Source organism: Sus scrofa, unplaced genomic scaffold, assembly GCF_000003025.6.
Source record: "Sus scrofa isolate TJ Tabasco breed Duroc unplaced genomic scaffold, Sscrofa11.1 Contig490, whole genome shotgun sequence".
Taxonomy (NCBI): Eukaryota; Metazoa; Chordata; class Mammalia; order Artiodactyla; family Suidae; genus Sus; species Sus scrofa.
In genome coordinates, this window is record NW_018085226.1 from 16629 (window position 1) to 39881 (window position 23253).

Sequence of the window (23253 nt, forward strand, 5' to 3'; positions counted from 1 at the left end):
CAAGTCAGATGGGCCTGGAGCATAAGTGGAGGCCTCACAGGGCTGGGGTAGGTAACTGCTTCTACTAATGTTACTTTTCAGTTCTAAATTCAAATACATATATTTTTTTTCCCCAGCTTTTCAACACATATTACTGTTTTAGTTTTTTTGGGGAAAAAATGAGGTTATTTTTCTTAGAACATTAGGTTTAAAAAGCAAAAACTCAGAGTTCCCATTGTAGTGCAGTTGTTAACGAATCCGACTAGGAACCATGAGGTTGCGGGTTTGATCCCTGGCCTCGCTCAGTGGGTTAAGGATCCGGCGTTGCCGTGAGCTGTGGTGTAGGTCACAGACGTGGCTCAGATCCTCTGTTGCTGTGGCCCTGGTGCAGGCCAGTAGCAAAAGCTCTGATTAGACCCCTAGCCTGGGAACCTCCATATGCTGCGGGAGCAGCCCTAGAAAAGGCAAAAGACCAAAAAAAAAAAAAAAAGCAAAATCTCAGTTAATCTATATTCTGGGTTTTTGTTTTGTTTGTTTTGTTTTTGTCTTTTTAGGGCCACACCTGCAGCATATGGAGGTTCCCAGGCTAGTGGTCAAAGTGAAGCTATAGCTGCCAGCCAACACTACAGCCACAGCAATGCCAGATCCGAGCTGTGTCTGTAACCTACACCACGGCTCACGGCAACACCGGATCCTTAACCCACTGAGTGAGGTCAGGGATCAAACCCACAACCTCTTGGTTCCTAGTCAGATTCGTTTCTGCTGCACCACAATGGGAACTCCTAAATTGTCTAGTTTTAGACATAAATATCATGGTAACAGTTAATACAGAGGGTAGTGAAGAGAGCTAATCACATAGCCAGTTTTGTTCTAAGCAGGGGTTCTCAACTATCTGGGATTAAGAATTGGTTTGATTTAATTTTACATTTTCAGCCCATTGTACCCTCATCAGCGATCCCACTGTGCACGGCTAGTGTGCAGCTCAGCCACATACACCTCAACCCTCTGCCTGGTCTCTGGGCTGTAAGATCCCCCCCGTCCTGAGTGTGGATGTCACCACAGTGTCAGGTGCTAGCTTGCTTTAAATTCCCATTCATATTTCAGACCTACTCACAAACAGTTTGTGGACCAGCGCTAGCTCACAGGCCTTAGTGTGAGTGTCACTGTCATGCTGAATCTTGTCACAGCCCTCTGAGGAAGGTACCCTTCCCATATCAGCTCTCAGACAAAGACACTAAAGCACAGTGGGCTTCCCAACCTCAGGAGCACACGATTAGCAGGAGCAGAACTTGTGTCCAAACCCAGGCAGTGCCCAGAGGAGCCAGCATTTGACCCTGGAAGCCTGGCTCCAGACCTCGTGCTGCTCCCCGCGTGCTTGTTGGATTTTAACTCTATGTGAAGGATGAACAGTTCGGTTTAGGCCATCAGGTCAGGACCTCCTCAGACACACCTTCCACAGTCCACACAGCCACCTTCATCCACACCAATCCTGCTCTCCTCTCCTGGTGATGAAGAGTCACCAAGGTCACTGATTCCATCCTTTGCGTCTGTGGATGATCTTGGTCCATCCATCATCCCAATGAAAGCAGCTGTGCAAGGGTGGGAATTACATCCATTTTCCATGTGAAGAGGCTGAGATTCACAGGTTGAGACACTTACCCAAGCATGTAACTCCAGGTACCAGGCTACAGGGTGACCACAGCCCATTCTGTCAAGGAAGGTGCCAGTGTGTTATGCCAGCCCCTTAGCTGGTTATCACTCTCCTCTCACTCTCAAGTCTCCCACTTTGGACAGTATATTCTTTGGGCACCCACGTTGCTAGCAAGTGGCAGAGAAAGAACGGACAAGCTGATCTGTGTGACTGACTCCCAACCCAGGGCTTTCTATTATCCCAGGCTTCCTCTTAATATTACAAAATTATGAAGTTTAGATGGAAGGTTTGTTCTCAGTCATTATTCATTCAGCAAACCTTTACTGAGCACCCCCTGTGACAGACCCTGTGTGGAAAGCGTAATTACTAAGTGAATAGGGTACAGTTCCAGGTTTTTAGGAGCTCATGATTTAGTAAGAAAACAAACGACCCCTGAACACTCATAATCAGGGCAGGCTATATAATTTACAGGACCCGGTGCAAAATGGAAAAAAGCAGGGTTTCTTGTTTAAAATTTAAGTATCTCAAGATGGTGACATCAGGACACTAAACCAAGTATGGTCAGTGTAACAAATGAGAGGAGTTGAGGGCTTTACAGCAACACGAGTTCCCTAGGAGATGACTGATGCTTCCTGAAGAGCTGAACACTGGGCTGACCCCAGAGAATGAGGGTTCCTCCCCTACGTGGACCTGCTCCTCTACGTTCAGACCACAGGGCATGAGAACAGTCACTTAGTCATCTTGACTTAAATGTCAGCCACCAAGAGCGTCCCTCCACAGTACACACACCCCAACCGTCTACCTCTGGAGCTGTGACACACACCGGGGGGGACGTGGACACATGACGTCCAGACCTCCCTTCAAGGACTTGCCCAGCTGCCAGAAGTGCTGCCAGTGGGCAGCCTTAAACCAGCAGCCCTTCTGGGGGCCACATACATGCAATGACCCGTCATGTGGATGCATAAAGACCAGGCCATGGGACATGTCAGGAAACCCTGAGGGGCCACCTTCATCCAGAGCCCCCATGGGGTCAGCTAATGTTGTCTGGGCAGCATCCCAGCTTGATTTTTCCCTCTTCCCTGTCCTGCTTCTTCCTTCCTGATTCCACAAGTGCTGACCCCAAGACACCCCTAATACACATCCCGACACTAGACTCCACCTGGGTCTGAACTCCACAGAACCAACATGTATCCAAAAAAAAAAAAAAAAAGATTCCAGTGTTCAGGATTTTTATTTGAAAATTATTAGTTATTCACATACTTACAACTTTAAAAATCCCCAAAGAGAATACAGAATTGCAGAAACAGGACTTTGGGAATGAACACGGTTAGCTTTGGTTTAAAATCCATAATGTTCTCTGACTAAAATGAAATTAAGGTAAATATTAACCAAAGAAAACTATCATGTTGAACCATAGAAAACTGCCATTTGATAGGTTAAAACTACGTTATGTTCCATATGCTTCAAGCTAATAGAAAAAAATGAATCAGCCTTTGAAATTTAGAGAACATTATGCTTAGGAATAACATGTGGGTAAAATACATAACTAATAATTAAATTAGAAATTAGAAAATATATAACACTATGGTTATTGACAAGTACCTAAACCTGTAGGTTGAAGCTAAAGTGGGTCTTAGAAAAAGTAGGCTTCATCTACTGACATTAGAAAAATAATTGATATTGTTTCCAATTTCAGAATTTTGAGAAAAAAATCTCTAAGGAAATGAAAAGTTGAAAGAAAGAATATTATGACTAACTAAAAATTTTAAAAAAAACAAAGATCAATTAAGCAAAAAAACTGACTCTTGAAAATTAATAGGCAAAAGTCATGTAAGATTATTCTTAGAGAGAAGGTCCAAAGAAAATTAATAAGCCAAAATGAACACAATTATAGATGCTGCAGAGATTAAATGTATAAGATATTATGGTTAACTTTATACCAATCAAGCTCAAAATTCACAGGAAATAGATCCGCTCCTAGAGAAATAAAACTTACCAAAAATGAATCTGTAAAAAAAACACACTGCAGAGTTCCATTCATGGCTCAGCAGTTAACAATCCTGACTAGGATCCACGAGGATGCAGGTTCAATCCCTGGGCTCACTCAGTGGGTTACACATCTGGCATTGCATGAGCTGTGGTGTAGGCCACAGACATGGCTTGGATCTGGCGTTGCTGGGGCTGTGGTGTAGGTTGGCGGCTGCAGCTCCAATTCAACCCCTCGCCTGGGAACTTTCATATGCTATGGGTGCAGGCCTTAAAAAAAGACAAAAAGAGACAAAAAGAAAAAAAAAAACCTGAATAGTACTAAGATAATTACCAAAAATTAACCAGACATTGATTGTTGCACAACACTGTGAATGCCATTAAGGCGGCTGAATTGTAGGCTTATTTGACGTTAAATACATTTTACCACAATAAAAGTGTAAAAAATAAAACCCTCCATCCAGAAGACGATCAGTCACATGTGTGTCCTTCATTATCAAATCCCTCTGGAGGATATTTTCTCTTCCTTCTCTTAGACCATATAAAGACTGTCCTCTATCTTAACCACAGGTCTTTTTATGTTTTGGAGGGGGGGCACCTCTCTTCCATAATGTCACAAACTAAAGTATATATTTTTTGTTTTTCCTGTGAAGTATTTGGGTGGAATAATGGATCCTAGTTCTGTTAAAGGAAGAAATGAGTGAAAATGACAACTTTACACAGTCTTCAGGTGAACAGGATCCCTGATATAACTGGAAAGTAGTAGGATGTAATTGGGGGAAGGAAGGAGCAGTAAAACACCTCTGGGACAACTCTGTCTTATAGCTTAGAAAATAAGCTTTGCTCTGGAGTCTCTCGAGGCACAAAACCTGAGAGACAGTTTTTATTGGTGGCCTGAGCCTCTGATTTGGATAAGAAAAAAAAGTGTAACATATAAATAAAAATAACAAATCATTTTTGTAAGAGCTTGCAATCACCGGGTGAAGGTGTAAGAAAAAAAAAATAAACTAACATCCTGTATGTGTAAATATTTGTTGCTGGTATAAAAAAAAGTAAAATACAGTTTATGCAATGCAAAAACTTGGAGAAATGCCTCTGGAGCACACCTGCCCTCACGGCAGGATCACAGTGCTGCCCCCACACTGTTCAGGCGGAGGCCCGTCCACTGGAAACGTTCAGAACCGTGTGGCTGTTGTGAGTAATTTCTGGCTATTTCCTTTCCATGTGCACCTGAGGGGAAAAAATACAGAAACAACATGTTTAAGGGTTTTCAAGTACTTGTCCCTAAGCCATTTCCACATCCACCTCTTCATGTGAAGCAAGTCACAGCACGAGTGGAGGCACAATTTAAAACACAGGGATGTATTGGTTCTAGGGAGGAAGTAGCCCCATTAAAACTCGTGTCACCTGCTGGGTCACTCAGTCATGAGACTGCAGATCTGTCTTATAAAACCTGGGCCCAAGTACATTTGTGGGTCCTGTCCACAAAGTCATCATGGGAAATGATGGATTTTACACATGAAATAGAAAAGTGTCAAGACACCTACTTTCCTATCAGGTGTACCCCCACCCCCTCCGTGGGGCTTGGGCTTAAAGCCAATCAACCTGTAGATCTACTTTAGTTCTGATCATTCTGATTCACAGAGATCCTTTATCACTACATTAAATTAAAAAGCAAAGTCATTTTCCTGACTCAAAACCTGGACATAAATTAAGAACAGAGTGACAAAGAGGCTGGGCAATCTAGCATCTACATGAGAGTTTCATTTTCACACATAAAATGAACACAACAGTTTTTGATGTTGATATCAGGTTGTAATTCCTATATTTTACAAATTTGGGCAAGCACTGAAACACTGGTGTATATGTATGAAATTTCCTGGTGTCTAATTTGTGCAGCAAAGCAGTTGCAGAGCCTATAGACATGGGATCTGTGGAGAGTGGGTGACAAGAATGAAAAGAGAATCAAAAGCTTTAACAAGGACTCAACCAAGCAACTTCTCTAAAATGGAAAATGAGACCAATAATAGGACAGTTCTTTGCCAGGCCTTTGAGTTCTTGAATTCTACCAATTTCTAGCTGAACTGGAAGAGATACAGGTTTTCTGATAAATGTATAACCAGAACATAAAGGAAATGAAACGCTGTCAAGTTTCTCTGTTTCACCATCATCAGTTTTTTGGAGCTGTATCTTACCTCCATCCCTGGACAGATGCGCAGAACAAACTGAAATAATGTCAAGACTTGGGAGCTCTTATCTCTGAATGTGTTTGGCTAAAAAAGGACTATAAATGTAATCTTTTTTTCCCCAAAGAAGAATGAGAAAAGTTTTGTTTGCGACTTGACAGCAGCCATCCATCTAGGCTGGCTCGTGTCACCTGCTGGGTCACTCAGTCATGAGACTGCAGATCTATCTTATAAAACCTGGCCCCAAGTACATTTGTGGGTCCTGTCCACAAAGCCATCATGGGAAATGATGGATTTTACACATGAAATAGAAAAATGTCAAGACACCTACTTTCCTATCAGGTGTACTTTTTTTTTCTCTTGATGCTTCTTGCATAATTGCTACCCCCCAAAGAGCACTGAATATGAAATGCTATATATTCAAATGCCCCTTAAGTTAGGGAGAAAAATAGGAAATTCTTCAAGAATGCTGAAACCCCATTGGGTGAAATCAGAAGTTACTTTCATTTTAATGCAAGAAATTAAAAATAAGGCAGGGAGCCTAACTGCATTGAATCTCCTGCCTCCATTTTTTAAGGCGAGCCATATCATGTGTGGTTATATATTTAGATACTCTCTAGGTAAAACTAAAAACAACCAAAAGAACAAATGGAAATACATTCACTGTTTTCTGCTTGACGATCCTCCAAAAATCACCTTGTTCCATTCCCCATAACTCTTTCTCAAAGTAATTTTTTTTTTTTTGTCTTTTTGCCATTTCTAGGGCCACTCCCGTGGCATGTGGAGGATACCAGGCTAGGGGTCTAATCAGAGCTGTAGCCGCCAGCCTATGCCAGAGTCACAGCAACGTGGGATCTGAGCTGTGTCTGCGACCCACACCACAGCTCACGGCAACACAGGATCCTTAACCCACTGAGTGAGGCCAGGAATCGAACCCACAACCTCACGGTTCCTAGTCGGATTCGTTAACCACTGAGCCACAATGGGAACTCCTCAAAGTAATTTTTTATAAAGAAATTTTAATTCTAGTGACTTTTAACCCAAATGGCCTTTGTTTCATGGTGTGAAATATTTGAAACCGAGACTGAAGATGAGCATCTTGTGTATAAAATCCTTGATTTGACGTTTCTCTTTCTCATGTGTTACTATGGTGTAGACCACACTCTGGCTGACAGCACAAGTGAGAGAAGGCATCTCTTTCACAGGGAAGGTTGTGAAGGGGGTTGAGATGACTGAAAGCTTGTTAGCAGATCCTCGTGGATGGCGCGAGGCTGGGGTAAGGAAGCCCGGGCTCATCTCCCTCTCCTGGGGTCGCTGCTGACCATGGAAACATCACTTAAGCTCTCTCCACAGTGGGGGCCTCAGTTGTGAAATGAGGCAATGACCTACCTCATAGGAACCAAGGGATGACTACAATCCACAGGCTGAAAACACACCAAGCTAAGTGCTGGGTGTGATCATGATGCTGCTCAGAGACGTGGCCCCTTAGTCCATGGAAAGTAGCAGCATTCCTTGCCTTGAATGATGAAAACAAAACTTCTGGGAGGCCCTTTGTGAATCTTCTGATTTTACCTTTAAAGAAGCCCAGAGTCTTAGCTGGACATATTGAACTCAGTGAACATGATAAACTGGGAGGCAGAAAGGTGGTTAAAAGATGCCTAACTCTTTCTAACCTGTGATTTTGAGAAATTACTTAAGTTCCTCTGCCTCAGTTTCTCCATCTGAGGGATAATACTGCCAGCTCAGAATGGTTGTGAAGATTAAAAGAGAAAATGTCAAAAAAAAAAAAGTTCAAATTCAGAACAAGCAGAATATAAGACCAGTGGGTGGTGGGTTTCTTGGCCCTCTCCCCTCCTTCTCTTGGGCTTGGTTCATTATAGTTCTTCCAATGCAGGTTGAAACTAAGTCTAACTCTTAAAATCGAGCTAGTAGATAAAGCCACTGTCATGGAATTAGAGCTTACTAAAAGCAAGAGAGCAAGAAAAACTCCCCTGCATTAATGAAGTCCAGCACTTGGCTCAAGACATTGAGAATTCTGGCTCAAGACTCAGTCAGTTCATCCTCATTGAACAGCATGGCCCTGGTTCAATCCCAGGAACCCTCAACCTCCTCATCTTTAAAGCAGTCTAACTTTTGTGTATATACTGGCACATATATTATCAAGTTAAAAAGTACTGAATAGTAAGAGAGGATTTCTACTTGTAACTTAATGGAATAATGCATTTTCTCTCCCCTCATCCTTACAGAAATCACCCTAAAAAGGATAATTGGCAGATAAAAATTGAGCCCAATCATTGATGAAATCAGGAGTTATTTTAAATCCCAAATGACGAAATATCTGGACAGGCTGCCGTATGCAACTGGATCTAATGCGCTGTGGCAAGGCAGAGAGAGGGTGCTTAAGGGGAACAGATCTCAGCAATCACGGGAGAGCATGGTTCTCCAACTAAGGGGCAGATTCTAAGGTGCCAATTCTAGGAATCATGTAGAATCATTATCTTTGCCTGAAGCACATACACCGGTGATGTCCTAGGAGAAGAGATTCTGAAATGCAAGCGGTATGAACTGCCCATCACTGCAGGCTAGGCAAGAATACAGGCTAAATGAATACGTGTTCTCAATTTCTCTCCCACTTGCTGATGGACAAAGACAAACACACACCCTCTTCCATCTCTCTGTGCCATGAGGAGCTTATGTATTACAGAGAGCAAATTCCACTCAGCCTGAAATGATGCCTTAGCCACAACTACCCACAAATATACGGTCTAGAAAAAACTCAACGCAAAGGCAAGTAGTAGGAAAAACAATAACAAAAAAAGCAGTACAGTATCTGTAACATACACAAACAAAAAAATGAGGAAAATGAACAAAATGAGCATGTGAGGGATGAAAAAATACTCACTTAACAAATGAAAATTACGCAAAAATATAATGCAATACAGTCAAAGAAAATGGAGAACAATCAACCTGTGGACAATAGACATCAGAGCACAGGAAAACATGGTACAGCAACAGAAGATGATGAAACACGAGTTGACAGATGCCAAAGTGAAATGGAAGAGAAAAATGAAAACATCAAAGAAATGACAGTTCTGAAGGCCACACAAAGAAGATTAGCTACAGCTAAAGAAATAATAGAGACATTGGAGGACAGGATGGAGAAAGAAAGCCACATCACTGTAAATTGATAAAAATTTTAAAAGAATTAAGGAGATAAAACAGACAGGACAGGCAACATACATATTACAGATATTTATAAAGAGGAGACTCCCATCAAATTAAACCAACTCAAAGACATAACTCAAGTAAACTTCTCAAAATAAAACACTTGAATGTAGAGACCAGGAGTACATGATGTCTTAGGAAAAACCAATGACCTTCAAAATAAAGAAAGAATCCTTTGTGCATCCAGGAGGGAAGATCAAGTTATATGAAATCAGAGATGTGACAGAAATATGTTTCATACAATTGACCCTTGATCGAGGTGGGGCTGAGTGGCTCTGACCCTCTAAATGGTCAAAAATTTGTGTATAACTTTACAGTCACTCCATATCCATGTAGTCAAACAACTGTGGATCAGGTAATATTACAGCACATAGTCACTGAAGAAACTCTGCGTACAAATGGACCCATGCAGTTCAAACCTGTGCTGTTCAAGGGTTACCTATATTTACAGTAAGTCAGGGATTCTAACTCCAAGGGACTCCCCTCCCCTTTAAGATGACATAGAGCCTTGTTTTCAAACTTTTTGGGGGGCTGCCATGCTCAATAGTAAATATGTTTAATTTTACATTGAGTCCCAGTACAGAGTCACCAGCTCTATCTATATTTGTGAACCCTGAAAGGAATTCATGAAATATCTACTACTTCTAGGAAACACACATTGCTGTTTTTCGTCCATTCCCTTCTTTTCTATTGCATTTCTTAAAACTTGCTGGTCACCCCTGACTAAACAGATTTCATAGTCCCCACTCATGACTTCCATACCACACAAAGTTTTAAAAAGGCTAAACTAGAGGACAAACTTTAGCAAACTAGAGGTGTAAAGTGTCCTTTAATAGAAGTGGGTAAAATAATAGAGGTCTAAGTATTTTTAAAGATTTGAAAGTAAACAGTGAAAGAAAAACTAAACATTTAGTAGAACGTAGAAAAGGAAAATAATGATGTTTATAATGTGGAGTCAATAATAAGGAAATAAAATATTTCTAGAAGAAATTGAAGCAATACACATAAAGTGCAAAAAAAAAACCCAAATATTACAAGCTATAAATTTAAAAGTTTTAAGAAAACCTAAAAACTGAAAGCATAGCACAACAGCACTAAGACAAAATATACCTACAAGGCCAAGATTAAATCTCAGAGCTAAATCTAACTACCTGTCACCAAAGGAGACACATCTACAACTGATATTAAAAGCCGGTCAAAGATATATCAAGCAAATAAAAACAGGGGACTCAATTTCAGTTTCGAACCACTCTGGATTCAGGGCCAGAGACATTAAATAAATTGAAGAAAGGAACTCTAAAGTAGTACAAATACATAATTCATAGTGCAAACCCAAGTCATGAATATCTCGGACTGAAAAATCATAACATTAAAATTATCAAAGCAAAAATGACAAGAACTACAATGTGAAACTTGCTATAACAGAAGACTAATTCCCCTCTCTCAGTCTAACTCATACCAAATGGACCAAAAGAAATAAGGATAGCGAAAACCTAAATAATGTAATTAATAAAAATCACTCTAATTAAAAGTTAAACTCTGTATCTTAAATAGATAATGTCCATCTGTTAAGTGCCCAAAGAACATCCACAAAACTTAGCCAATATACTACATCACCAAAAAATATTAATATATATTGTTTTGGGGTAGATATACGACAAAGAACATTTTTGTTTAATCACAAGGCAATGAAATGAGTGAAATGATGTATAAAATAGAAAACAAATATTTAAAAAATCCTCTAACTAGGAAATTGGAAAGATCTCCTTCTCAAATAATTCTTGGGCTAAAGAGGAAGTGAAAACCAAAATTGCAGAATCTATAGATAAAAACACAACTATGATAAAAGCACTACACACCAGAACCTATAGGTTATAGCTACAACACTATTCAGATAAAAGTTCTCAGACTTAAAAATATTTATATTAAAGAACAAGAAGGAATGAAATCAAATGCATTTAAGAAGTAGGAAGCAACAACAAAGTAAATCAAAGGAAGGGAGGAATTATTAAATATACAAAGCAGAAAGAGATAAATTATAAAGAAGAATACATGTTGAAAGCAAATTTCTTCTTTCTTTGGGGGAAAAAACAATAAAACTGCAACAATTAATTAGAAGGGAAAATGAGGAACAGGAAACAGAGAAAGCAATAAATACTCTGTAGCCTTTCAAAAGAATGAGATAACTATGCACTGAGAAGATCTAGAATATAATATTAAATGAGAACAGCAAGGCACAGCTATCATTTGTGCTTAGAAACAGGAAGGCCACACAGGCCCAAATTCTTCCTGATGCACAGAACATGTCAGCAGAACAAAGGTGCTGCCGGGGCTCCACTCCGCGGGAGGGGCTGTGTGGTGACTGGAATGGCAGAGTGATTTACTCTTTATCCATAGAAATCTATTTTTCAAAATAAAGTTTTTGAATTTGGTAGCATTAGATATATCATTTGTTTAAAAACTGATGATTAAAATTACACTTTCATTATTTAGATTTTCTAAAGCTACTTAGAAGAACTGTGGGTACGTTTTATTATTATTGGGAGGTAAGGGCTCAATCTACAGCCTTTAAAGAAATGATCCCACTTTTACGCTGTAAAAGGCTCTATATTCACAAAGCACTGAAGCACATGCCCTCTCATCTGATCCCTGTAATGACAGAGGGAAGAAGCCCACAGGGCTGTAACCCCTGCTCTACACACAGGGGAGGACCCTGAGGCTCAGAGACCTTGGGGACATGAGGCCACGTGGCTGCTGAGTGGCTCCCCCACTATTCACACTGCCCCAGGCTCCTAGATCTAGGATGTTAGCATATCTTAACTTTGGGGTTATAGCTGGTGGTACCATGAATAGATACAATGACACCTCTGCTACCCACTGGGAACAAAGAAACTTCAAAAATCCTCTATCAGGTCTGCGTTACTGTTACCGCAGAAGGAATCATCCTTTCTTATGGGCTGAACTGTGTCCCCTCCAATGGTACATGCTCAAGTCCTAAACCTCCCACCCTGGTCCCTCAGAAGATGAAAATATTTGGGGACAGGGACCTTACAGAAGGGATTAGTTACAATGAAGTCACATAGTTGGGCCCTGATCTAATCTGACAGGTGTCCTCATAAGAAGAAAAGTTTAGGACACAGGCACTCAGAGGGGAGCATGTGAAGACACAGGGAGAAGACAGCACCTACAAGCCCAGGAAAGAGGCCTCAGGGGACACCGACCCTGCTGACACCCTGACCTCAGCCTCCAGCCTCCAGACAGTGAGGACATGAGTCTCGTTAAGTCACCTGTTCTGTGGTACTTTGTATGGCAGCCCCAGCAAACTAATGCACCCTTCAGCACAGAATCAAAAAGCACTTTCCTGACTATTTCCTGATCATCGAAATGTGTCAATGACTCGGGTCACCTACACTAACATTTTCAGAGAAGCAACTACGTGGTCAGTAAACATGACTTGGAAGCACCTTTTCCCAGATGCTGAGTTTTCTTTTCAAATGAATGAATTCTGTTCTGTTAGAGTGAAAAGCTTGCTGACTTAGGCTACTCCTCCCAGTGTGACAGCAGTGACATGAGAAGCTTACACATTTACAGAGCTGACAATCTGATACTTGTTCTCCTAAGAGGGCAGAGCATATACAGAAATAATGGCAGGAAGATATTCAACTGGGATGAGAATCGGGATGTGTATCTCCTTGTGTCTTTCTGTAGAGGTGACCCGAGCCACTGGTAGGGCTGAAATCCAGGAGTGATGCTCTGCCACCCTGTGAACTTGGGTGACGACCCCTCCTTGGTTACCAGGTCAAAGGAGCAGCTTCTCAGACTCAGCACAGAACATGGTACCTAGGGCGGCACCCACCACCCCCAGCAGGTCTGCTCTGTGCTCCCTGGACCAGTTCTGTGACCCTGGGGGAGCCTTTGACCTAATCTTGACCCAGTGGATGAGATGGGTTAAAAAAGGACTGGCATGAGGATTAAGTGAAATCACACATGTGAGAACTAAGTAAAACACATTATAAAGAATTACACCAAAGTAAATTACCATTAATATTGTAAAAGTAGGTACAAGATCACTAGACCAGGAATCACGAGATTTCTAATTCTGTGACCTATGTCTGCTTTGTTTGTAGGTTACACTTGACTTAAAAAATTAATTGAATGAAAAGATTACCAATTCTCTGTCTGCTGCAAATAAATCTCATACCAGTTGTATCTATAGGGCCGTCTTCCTCCTTACGGGCTTTAGTTTCCTCACTTGTAAAATCAGGGTGTTGAATCCTATTATCTTCTGTTCTTTGGCCCTATCTAAAATCCTGTGATCTATTTCTCATTGCTTAAGGTCTTGATAATAGATAATGATAACACACTTTTTAAACAAAGACTTGGACACAGAGGTAGGGGCACATCTCTTTGAGGTGAAATAACTAAGGGTGAATGAATAAAAGGGTTTGGGAGATTCCAGGCTGTTCTGTGTTGGGTTATACAGGGAATCTCCTAAAGGATTATCAGGTCTCAGACAGGAAGCTCAGACTGGAAGACGAAAGCATTCTGTCCATTTCAGGCACAAATGAATATCGGTGCAGCTTCTCTGCATGTGCATACAGTGTGAGTATTTGTGGAAAGTCTCCACTGTCCCTAACTCGAGGCTTGAACCAGTGAACTCTGTCAACTCCTCAGCCAGCTCTGTGACCCTGGGCAATCTCCTAGCCCATGAACAGCGGAAGGTACTGTTCGTCATGTCTTCATTTCTAGGTGGGAGGAATGAGGTGAAACCAGGACACAGAGAACTCAGGTACATTTTAGATAAGTCATTCATACAAAAGTACTGTGGACACTGGGCCATATCTTTAAGAGATATTTTAAATATTACACAAGTAATTTATTCTGCTTACAAGTGAAAATCCGGGAAATGCAGAAAAGTATGGAGAAGGAAAAATGCTCCCATCATTTAAGGCCCAGAGATAACGTTTGGATGAGAAGCCCCATCACATCCAGTTGGAACCTCCTCCTACCTGAGCCACGCGTCTCAAGGGGCAAGGACACCAGACCCTCCTTCCCTCCCTCCATCCTTCCATCAACCCCACTCTCACCTGGGTCCGGATAGAACTACAGGCAGCTGCATGGCAATGGCTAAGTCTCTGAAGCCAGACCTGAGTTATCACATCTGTAGGACAAGATACCACCACCTCCCCTCTGTTAGAGCGACACCACGTGGCCTGAGTGTTACTTGTGGAGCATCCTCCTCACACCGCCTACAGGGCTTAGAGCTCTCACACCCCCCAGCTCTGCACAAAGGCTTTGTTAAACCCCCAAGCCCCATTCAGACTACAGTGTTAAGGCTGTGTGAATTCCTGATCTGTCCTAATGACAACTGTACCTTCTAGAAGGTAGAGGAAGCTTAGGGAGGCAACCTAATTCTAAACAGCAAAGAAGTAGGGAGATTTAGTATCATGTTGGAATTTTCTCTACAAATTAGAAACAAAAACAACCTATACCTTTCCCTGGTAGATCTTTAGACCTGAAATAGTCCAGATTTTCCCCTCAAACTCTCAAATTTCCCGGATGTTCCCTGACAGCACTTGCATCACAAATGGGCTGAGGACCAATCAGGATAAAATGCAAAGGGTCTGCAGAATGAGAGTGATCTGTGCTGTGTGGGAATCTGAACCCACAGAGTCCAAACCTGTGGAAAGTCTAACCTACAATCTCTCTCTTATGCACATGTGCGTGCACACGTGAGCACACACACATCCTGCCCCACCCACACCTCTTCTGCAGATTCTCGGCAGACCTGCCTTCAACCTGCACCTTGTTGTTAAGGCCCAGCCATGAAGCTTCGTCTCTGCAGGCTCATAATTGCAAAGGGCACAGAGCGCTTGTTACCAGACCCCTCATGGAGATCCTGAAGAGTGAACCAGGGAAATGAACTTTAATTACAATTCTCTGCTTGGAGCTCACCTGTGTTGCTGTCTCAGTGAGGGCAGTGGCCTCAGCCTCCCCCAGGTGTTGCACCATCTTGTAAAATAGGCTGTTCTTATTTTGCAACAACTTATATGGCGAACTGTATTCTCTTTGTCTTCCTGAATCCAAAACCTGATAATCAGGAGAAAGAAACCTATTATCAGACAATGTTTCCCAGTAACATAGTATAACTCAGACAATATTTTATTGCACATGGATGTGTTCACTAATTGAAACTTAAAAGAAAGAGGAAGGGGCTCTTACTCTGCTTTCCACTAACTAGTGGCTTTGCTTAAGGGTGCTGGAGAGAAGAAAGTCTGAAACAGTTGGCCCAAATGATACAGCTATAGACATAGTTCTGATGTTAAGGGGTACTGAGTTCTTCATTTAGGTCATTCTTAGACTGAATGTATTTTAAGAGAAGGTGCTGAAACTCTGAACAGGACACAGGTTGTTTTTCCATAGCTAAGGACTGCAGTTAATTCTGCCCCACGGTATTTAACTAGAGGCATTTATTAGATCTCTTAAAGGCCACCGTCCTGTTAATCTTTTGCTTATCACTGGGAAGCACTGCTAAGGCAGCTTGCTCAAAAAAATTCAAGAATAACTGAATTTGTCATAACCAAATAATAATTTAAATGTCCTCTAACCTAGAATACCAATTTGGATCCCCTGAATGTGTAATTTAACTTAATCACAGTATGACAGAATATAACTACTCCTCCTAATGTTGAAAAGAAGGAAAAAAATGCATTTTTTTGGCCTTTTTTTAGGGCCACACCCATGGCATATGGAGGTTCCCAGGCTAGGGGTCTCATTGGAGCTGTAGCTGCTGGCCTACAGCACAGCTCATGGCAATGCCAGGTCCTTAACCCACCAAGCAAGGCCAGGGATCGAACCCTCAATCTCATGGCTTCTAGGCGGATTCATTAACCACTGAGCCATGATAGGAACTCCCAAAAGATGCAATTTTAAAACACAGGTCTCCACACCTCTTTGGTCAATTAATCTATGAGAGAGCAGGCAAGACTAGATAATGGAGAAAAGACAGTCTCTTCAGCAAGTGGCACTGGGAGAGCTGAACAGCTACATGGAAATCAAGGAAATTAGAACACACCTTCACATCATATACAAAAATTAACTCAGATGGTGTAAAGACTTAACTATAACACATGATACCATAAAATTCCTAGAAGAAAACAAAGGCAAAATATTCTTGGACATAAATAGTTGACATATTTTCTTAGCTCAGTCTCCCAAGGCAAAAGAAATAAAAGTAAAAATAAACAAATATGACATAATCAAGCTTAAAAACTTCTGCGTAGCAAAGGAAATGGCCAATAAAATGAAAAGACAACCTAAGGGACGTGATAAAATATTTCCAATGATGTGACCAACATGGGGTTACTATCCAAAATGTACAGACAACTCATACAGCTGACTATCAAACAAAACAAAACAACCCAATTGAAAAATGGGCAGAAGTCCTAAACAGACATTTCTCCAGAGAAGACATAAAGATGGCCAACAGGCACATGAAAAGATGCTCAACACTGCTACCCATTAGAGATATGCTGATCGAAACAATAATGAGGTGGCACCTCACACTGTCAGAATGGCCATCACCAAAGTCTACAAGTGATAAATGCTGGGGAAGGTATGGAGAAAAGGGAACCCTCCTACACTGTTCGTGGGAATGTAAACTAGTGCTGTCATTTTGGAAAACAATATGAAAAGGAATATTTTCCTTAAAAAGTTGAAAATAGGAGTTTCCATCCTGGCTCAGCAGAAAAGAATCTGACTAGTACCCACGAGGGTGCAGGTTCAATCCCTGGTCTAGCTCAGTAGGTTAAGGATCTGGCATTGCCATGAGCTGTAGTGTAGGTCACAGACATGGCTTGGATCTGGCTTTGCTGTGGCTGTGGCGTATGCCGGTGGCTACAGCTCTGAATAGACCCCTAGCCTGGGACCTCCATATGCTGTGGGTGTGGCCCTAAGAAAGAAAAAAAAAGTTGAAAATAGAGCTACCATATGATCTAGCTATCTCACTCGAGGACATACATCCAGAAAACATGAACACCCTATTTCAAAAAGATACACGCACACCAAAGTTCATAGCAACGCTGTTTACAAAAGCCAAGAGTTGGAAACAACCCAAGCGCCCATCAACGAATGACCGGTTTAAGAAGAAGGGCATACATATATACAACGGATATTTCTCACCCATAAAAAAGGATAAAATAGTGCCTTTGGCACCAATGTAGATGAACTTAGAGAATATCATATTAAATAAAGTAAGTCTGACAGAGAAAGACAAATATGGCATCACTTACATATGGAATCTAAAAAAAATAATAAAGTACAAATGAATCTATAATCAAAATAGAAACAGACTCACAGACACAGAAACCAAACTGAGGTTACCAAAAGGGAAAGGAAGAGGGTTATAAACCAGGACGATAGGATCAACAGACACAAACTACTACACATAAAATTAGCAAAAAGGATTTCCTATATAACACAGGGAGCTATATCCAATATCCTATAATAACCTATAATGGAAAATATTCTGAAAATATATATATAACTTAATCACTTTGTTGTATACCTGAAACTAACACAATACTGTAAATCAACTGTACTTCAATTTTTAAAAAACAGTAAATACATGTGGCTAAAACACATCTGAGGAAAGCAAGGAAATTTTCACTAATTCTGTATTGATTCAGCACACATTTACTGCATATTTAACTGCATTGATGGCATTATGCCAGAAGTTGTGGAAGCAGCAGACACAGCACCTGCCTTCAGAGAGCCTGTACTGAAAGGAGAGAGAGAAGAAAACCCTCAAGTGTTTATGATGCAAGAAAAAAAGCATGACAAGGAGCAGGTTCATAGTAGAAGAGGTGACTTCGGGTCACAGGTTCAGAGGACAACCTTCAAGGAGGACAGAGGGCAGGGAACTGGGCCTTGACGAATGGACAGACGTGGACTTGCAGACACAGGACGGGTGGGTGGACAGTGGTCTTTCCAGACACAGGGAACCACATGAGCCAGGAGGGCTGGAGGTGAGCCTTGAAGCTTTTTAAGGGCAGGGTTGTGTGGTTTTCCTTGTTCTCTGTTGCATCTAGGGGCCCTGACATTGTACATGACAGGTAAGAGGCACAGAGTACAGGCCGCTGAAAGGCAAATACAAAGGAAATGAAGTTCAGGGCATGACTGGCTGACCTCCCAATGGTGCGCCTGGCAAGACTGTAGAGTGAGACCAAGGAGGAAACCAGTCCAGCTGGCCTGGGAGACAGTTCAGGCAGTGGGATGCAGGGGTTCCAGGACGAGGGATGTGGACGGGGAGGACCACAGGTTGATGGCCACGGGCCAGAGGGAGAGTGGGAGGAAAATGAGGGGGAGAAAAACCAGGGTTGAGGATGGAGGCTTGAAACTCACTGATGGTCAAATACTGGAAAAGAGAGAGAAGAGAAGGTGCAGTCCGAGGGGAGGGGGAGCTGAAAGGAGCAGGAGGGCAGCGCCCCAAGGCTCAGGTCAGGGGCTCCAGGAGCTGCGATGGGGCCCAGACTGAAAAAAGGTCTAGAATAGAATTTTACCCACGTGGCCTTTACATTTACCGGTTTGATCAAAGTATCTAGATATTTCAGAAGAAATAAACAGAAAGTAACTCTAAACTTTCTTTATGTACAGAAAAATTAGTATAAACTTGAATTTTTAGTTTAATATCCTTTTATATCTATAAGAAAAGGCTCCTGTAATCTCCCGCTGTGTCCCCACTCTTCTTGTAACCCAAGTTAAACTATAAACTAACCACACATTCAAGGGGGTGCGATAACAACCCCTCAAACCCCAGGCTCTCTCCAGGAACGCCAACCTTGAATTGCTCACCACCCTCTGGAAGGTTAAGGAAAATACAGTATATGAGATGAGTCAGGCAGTTACAGAGCTCAGTGAAGAGTGTTTATCAGGCCTGTGTATCTGCAGATATTCCAGGTAACTGTCCAGACATAAACATCTAAGGACCCACTGCAAACTAGTTTGCTCCATGTCACTGGCAGGATGCCAGCAGTGACAATGGGGTGGCTGCAGGGAGAGGTGGGGGCAGGACAGGGTGGAGGAAAAGCCAATGATAGGAAAGAGATGCTGGGAACAGCTTTCAATATGAGGACACCCAGGAAGGGAGACCCCACTTAGTGACAAGTAGAGAGGGGGAGGGAAGTTATTCATGTCAGGCCTCTATCTCTGGCTGCCAGGTGACATGGGGCAGTTATCCAACCTTGGATGGTGGGTCGTCACTGGTAAAGTGGGTGCCTGTGACTTTCTCAGTGACTGGACAATGTAGCAAGTATTAACGTAAGACTGTTCTGAGGTCCTGAACAACGAAACCCCTCTTCTCAGCTGGGGAATGAGGCCGGCAAGGCCATGGTGACTCCACGCTGCTCTCTCAGAGCTGCTGCTTTTACATGGAAGCCCCCCCCCCATAAGGGATTTCCTCTCCCAGATTGTGCTTCTATCTTCCCTCTGGAAACTGGAATGACATCTCTTGGTATGTTTTTTTTTGGGGGGGAGGGGTTGTCTTTTTGCCTTTTCTAGGGCCTCTTCCATTGGCATATGAAGGTTCCCAGGCTAGGAGTCGAATCAGAGCTGTAGCCACTGGCCTACGCCAGAGCCACGGCAACGCTGAATCAGAGCTGAGTCTGTGAACTACCCCACAGCTCATGGCAACACCGATCCTTAACCTACTGGGCAAGGCCAGGGATCGAACCCACATCCTCATGGTTACTAGTCAGATTCCTTAACCACTACGCCATGATGGGAACTCCTCCTTTTAGTATGTCTTTGAAAGAGCTTTTCTCCTTGAAATGTTTTAACTGCGGCCATGTAGGCTTATGAAAGAAACATTCCATGAAGGTGAAATATAGAATTTCAGTAACACTCTAGTTAGGTGTGGGCCATTGTTGTGCTTTTCAGGTGGTTATGTTACAACAGTTTCTGGTTTTCATTTCACTGGGAAAAACTTCCAAGAAGAGGCTTGCATTGAGGAAGAAGGAAAAGGACATAAAACCACAAGACTGCCTGTGGACAGAAGAGCTTCCTGGCCCTGGTTCGGGTCCTTCGTTTCCAAAGAATCCTCGAACTGCTGGTGGTGAAAATGCTGAACACAGGCAACACAGAGTTGGAGCAACAGCAGATTTTACCTGCTTCCTGTGCTCACACTACCAGGGAGAATCTGGGGGTGTGGGGGTGCTTATGAAGACAGGAGTGTGCAGGGATCGGAGGAAAGCTGTGCCACCGGCTGAAGAGAGAACAGGCCACAAGCGACCAGGTGGTCCTAAAAACCACAAGAAGCAGCCTTCATGTAGGACAGTGGTAACTCTTAGGAAAGAGAGGATTTCTAATTTGTCTTGTTCTCCTGTTAGTGATAACGGAGTAAATAAGGAAGATTAAATTATGTGTCATTATGACTACACCATGTTTAATAAAGGTGAAATTGAGAGAACATCTTTGTAAACAGAATTCTAAGTCTCACCCACTCATGGTGTGTCATGAAGCAAAACTGAATGAATCCCTTTGGAGAGCCAACACATAAAGCTACCTACCAGGTCACGGTTGTTTACCAGCCAGACTTCTGTTTGACTGACTTACCGTAAACAAAAGCACATCACCCATCTTCTGCAGAATAGTCACCAGTGCAGCAAAATGTAATAATTACAGCTTAAGCACTTGCAGTGACTGGACTTTAAGGTGACAACACTGATGGTTATGCCCTTCATCAGTGTCCTCACCCCCAGCCACTCCCCAACCCAGAGGCTGGCTGCCTCCCTCTGCAGCATTAGGCTTTGCAGCTGATGGACTTGTCTTTATGTCCTTCAACCTTTCAGAACAGACAATCACCTACTTTCTGGAAAGGAAACAGGTACAGGCATCGCTCGGAGACATTGCAGGTTCAGTTCCAGAACACCACAATGAAGGGACCATCGTAATAAAGTGAGTCACATGATTCTCTGGTTCCCAGGGCAAGAGAAGTTATGTTTACACTCTACGGTAGCCTATCAAGTGTGCACTAGCATTGTTTCTTAAAAAAAACAATGTGTAGACTTTAACGTAAAAATAATTTATTGCTAAAAAATGGTAGCCATCATCGGAGTCTCCTGCAAGCATCACTGGATCCTGTGGTGTCTCCTGACAGTGGTTACTTAGCATTAATAAGATCACTGAAATCAACTCATTGTCACAGGCTAGGGGTTAACCTTAAAATACTTTGCATTCCTGTGGGATTATACGCAGCCAAAGGTTTTCCTTTCAGGGATGATTTCCTTATCATTTTATAAAGCCACACCCTAACATATATTGAAACTCAGCAAAAACAGAGGGAAAGAACAAAGAAAGAGAGAAGATTAAAAAGAAAGAGTAAAGAATAAAGGGAGGAAGGAAGGAAATAAGCTAAGGAAGGAAATGTTAAATCACTAAAGAACAAAGAGCCAATCACAACGGGAAGAAAGACACTAGACAGACACCCACAGACCAAGCCTGAAGCCTGCTGTGTGTGCAGAGTCCAGATCTGCTGTGTAAGACACTTGCTGGGTGTTTCTCTACAGGCCCTCAGCTCCCCAGCTCCCTTCTTTCTACCCTCTCATCTGTGATGCAGAGGCTGGGTCTCTCAAATCTCATTTCAGAGGCTCTGTGACCTGCTCCCCTTCGGGAGGTTCTGCCACTTGGGGGCACCAGAGGGAGACCGATAGTGGGACTCAGCTAATGGTCTACCTGGTCTCTGCTCCTCCTGCAGCATCACCCCAGCAGTGATGACTGCTCCCAGCTCCCAGCTCTCTCAGCACATGGAGAACCTGCCTCCTCGGGCTCCCTCACAGACATGACCAGCAGCTGGACGGTGACTTGGAGGATTGAGCGCTGACTCTTTAGAGCCTCTCCTCTCGGTTCTTAGGTCTGGACATCTGTCCTAGGACATGGGAGTTGGTTCCTAAAATTCTTATCCTGGTGTTTCTTTCATTTTTCTATCCCTCAAATTCCTATGTAACAAATTTCCTATATTAAGTCCCTTCTGTTGAACTACTTTGTTTTTCTCACTAGGCCATTTCTTCTCATGGACTCCCCTCTGACAGCAACAGCTGAGAAATTCTGGAACCCTAGCCAACCTCCTCGGGGCAGTCTAAATGAGAGGCTAATTTTTTGGATCAAAGGAATCCAAAAAAGCTGAAACAGCTGTGACACAGTGAAAGTGACTATGTCTCACCATCTGAAATATGAAGCCAAACATGGATTTTGAATATTTTCATGGTTAACCATCTTAAAAAATGACAATGCAAATAAGTTTTTAATATGAAATTATTCAAAAGCACCTTCAGAAAGCAGAGTTAAGTACCCGAGTTAACATCAGGAATCAGAGGAGAAATTAAGAGAAAATTAAATTATTTGGAGGTTTCTATCAAGGTTTACAAGGAAGGATGAGTTAAAAAATTGAACATAAACAGAAACAACTGAAATTCCACAGACGAGGCTCTTACCATTACAAATTCGCTGTCAATAACGGTGCTCAACCTGTTTGTGATGGTTAACACAGTGCACTGGGCAAATTTCTCACGGACTTTCTTCTTAATTACCTCATCAGTTCTGGAATGAAAGAAGGTGACTTAGTTCAGTAAAGATATGAAAAGCAGACAGAGTTTAAAAATCATATGATGTTTTCATATTTTTTAAAAAATAACACTGTAAGACTTAATCTTGTTCCTGAAAAACTATAAAAACTTTCCTTAGAAATTTATTATTTTTCTTTAAACAGTGGGAAATAGTCTTCCCTTGAAATTACTTGAAATGCTCAGGAGCGAAATTTAGAAATCTAGCTCTCATAGGATACTTCATAACAACATGAATAATACATAACACATTTTGGTGTCTTCTTCTGTTTTCTAGGATTAATGATAACAAGAGCTATCTTTTGGGTGGAGAAAAGAATTAGAAACATTTCTCAGCATCACAAAATATTTCCCATATACTACATTTAATGTTTGGATTCCAGGTTTCATGGACCCCAGCTCCAGACCTTGGATCCACATTGGATGTGGCTTTGTCAATAATCAATATCTGATTTTTCCTGAGAATAGCCCTGGCAAAGGACACCAGCTGTCTCTGTCCAGCACTCAAGTTCGATCCAGATTCTGCTAATTCAGTATTCAGTTTCCCAGGGAGACCTTCAACAGCTTCTTTAAGTTGAACCTGTGGATACAGAAAGAATGACATTTTCCT

General features: G+C 42.1%; 1 protein-coding gene across 2 annotated transcripts in view; it reads right to left on the bottom strand.

The window, feature by feature from the left end:
* Nucleotides 1-4473: 4473 nt before the first annotated feature.
* LOC100518860 (multidrug resistance-associated protein 4-like) overlaps nt 4474-23253 on the bottom strand; it is a 168193-nt gene continuing 149413 nt past the window's right edge. For both annotated transcript variants that reach the window (XM_021082087.1, XM_021082086.1), the window contains 4 exons: nt 23051-23223; nt 22515-22620; nt 14983-15117; nt 4474-4846 (listed from right to left, as the gene is read on the bottom strand). In XM_021082087.1, the coding sequence (XP_020937746.1) occupies nt 4826-4846; nt 14983-15117; nt 22515-22620; nt 23051-23223 (435 nt within the window). In that variant the 3' untranslated portion in view covers nt 4474-4825. The remainder of the gene's footprint in view (nt 4847-14982; nt 15118-22514; nt 22621-23050; nt 23224-23253) is intronic.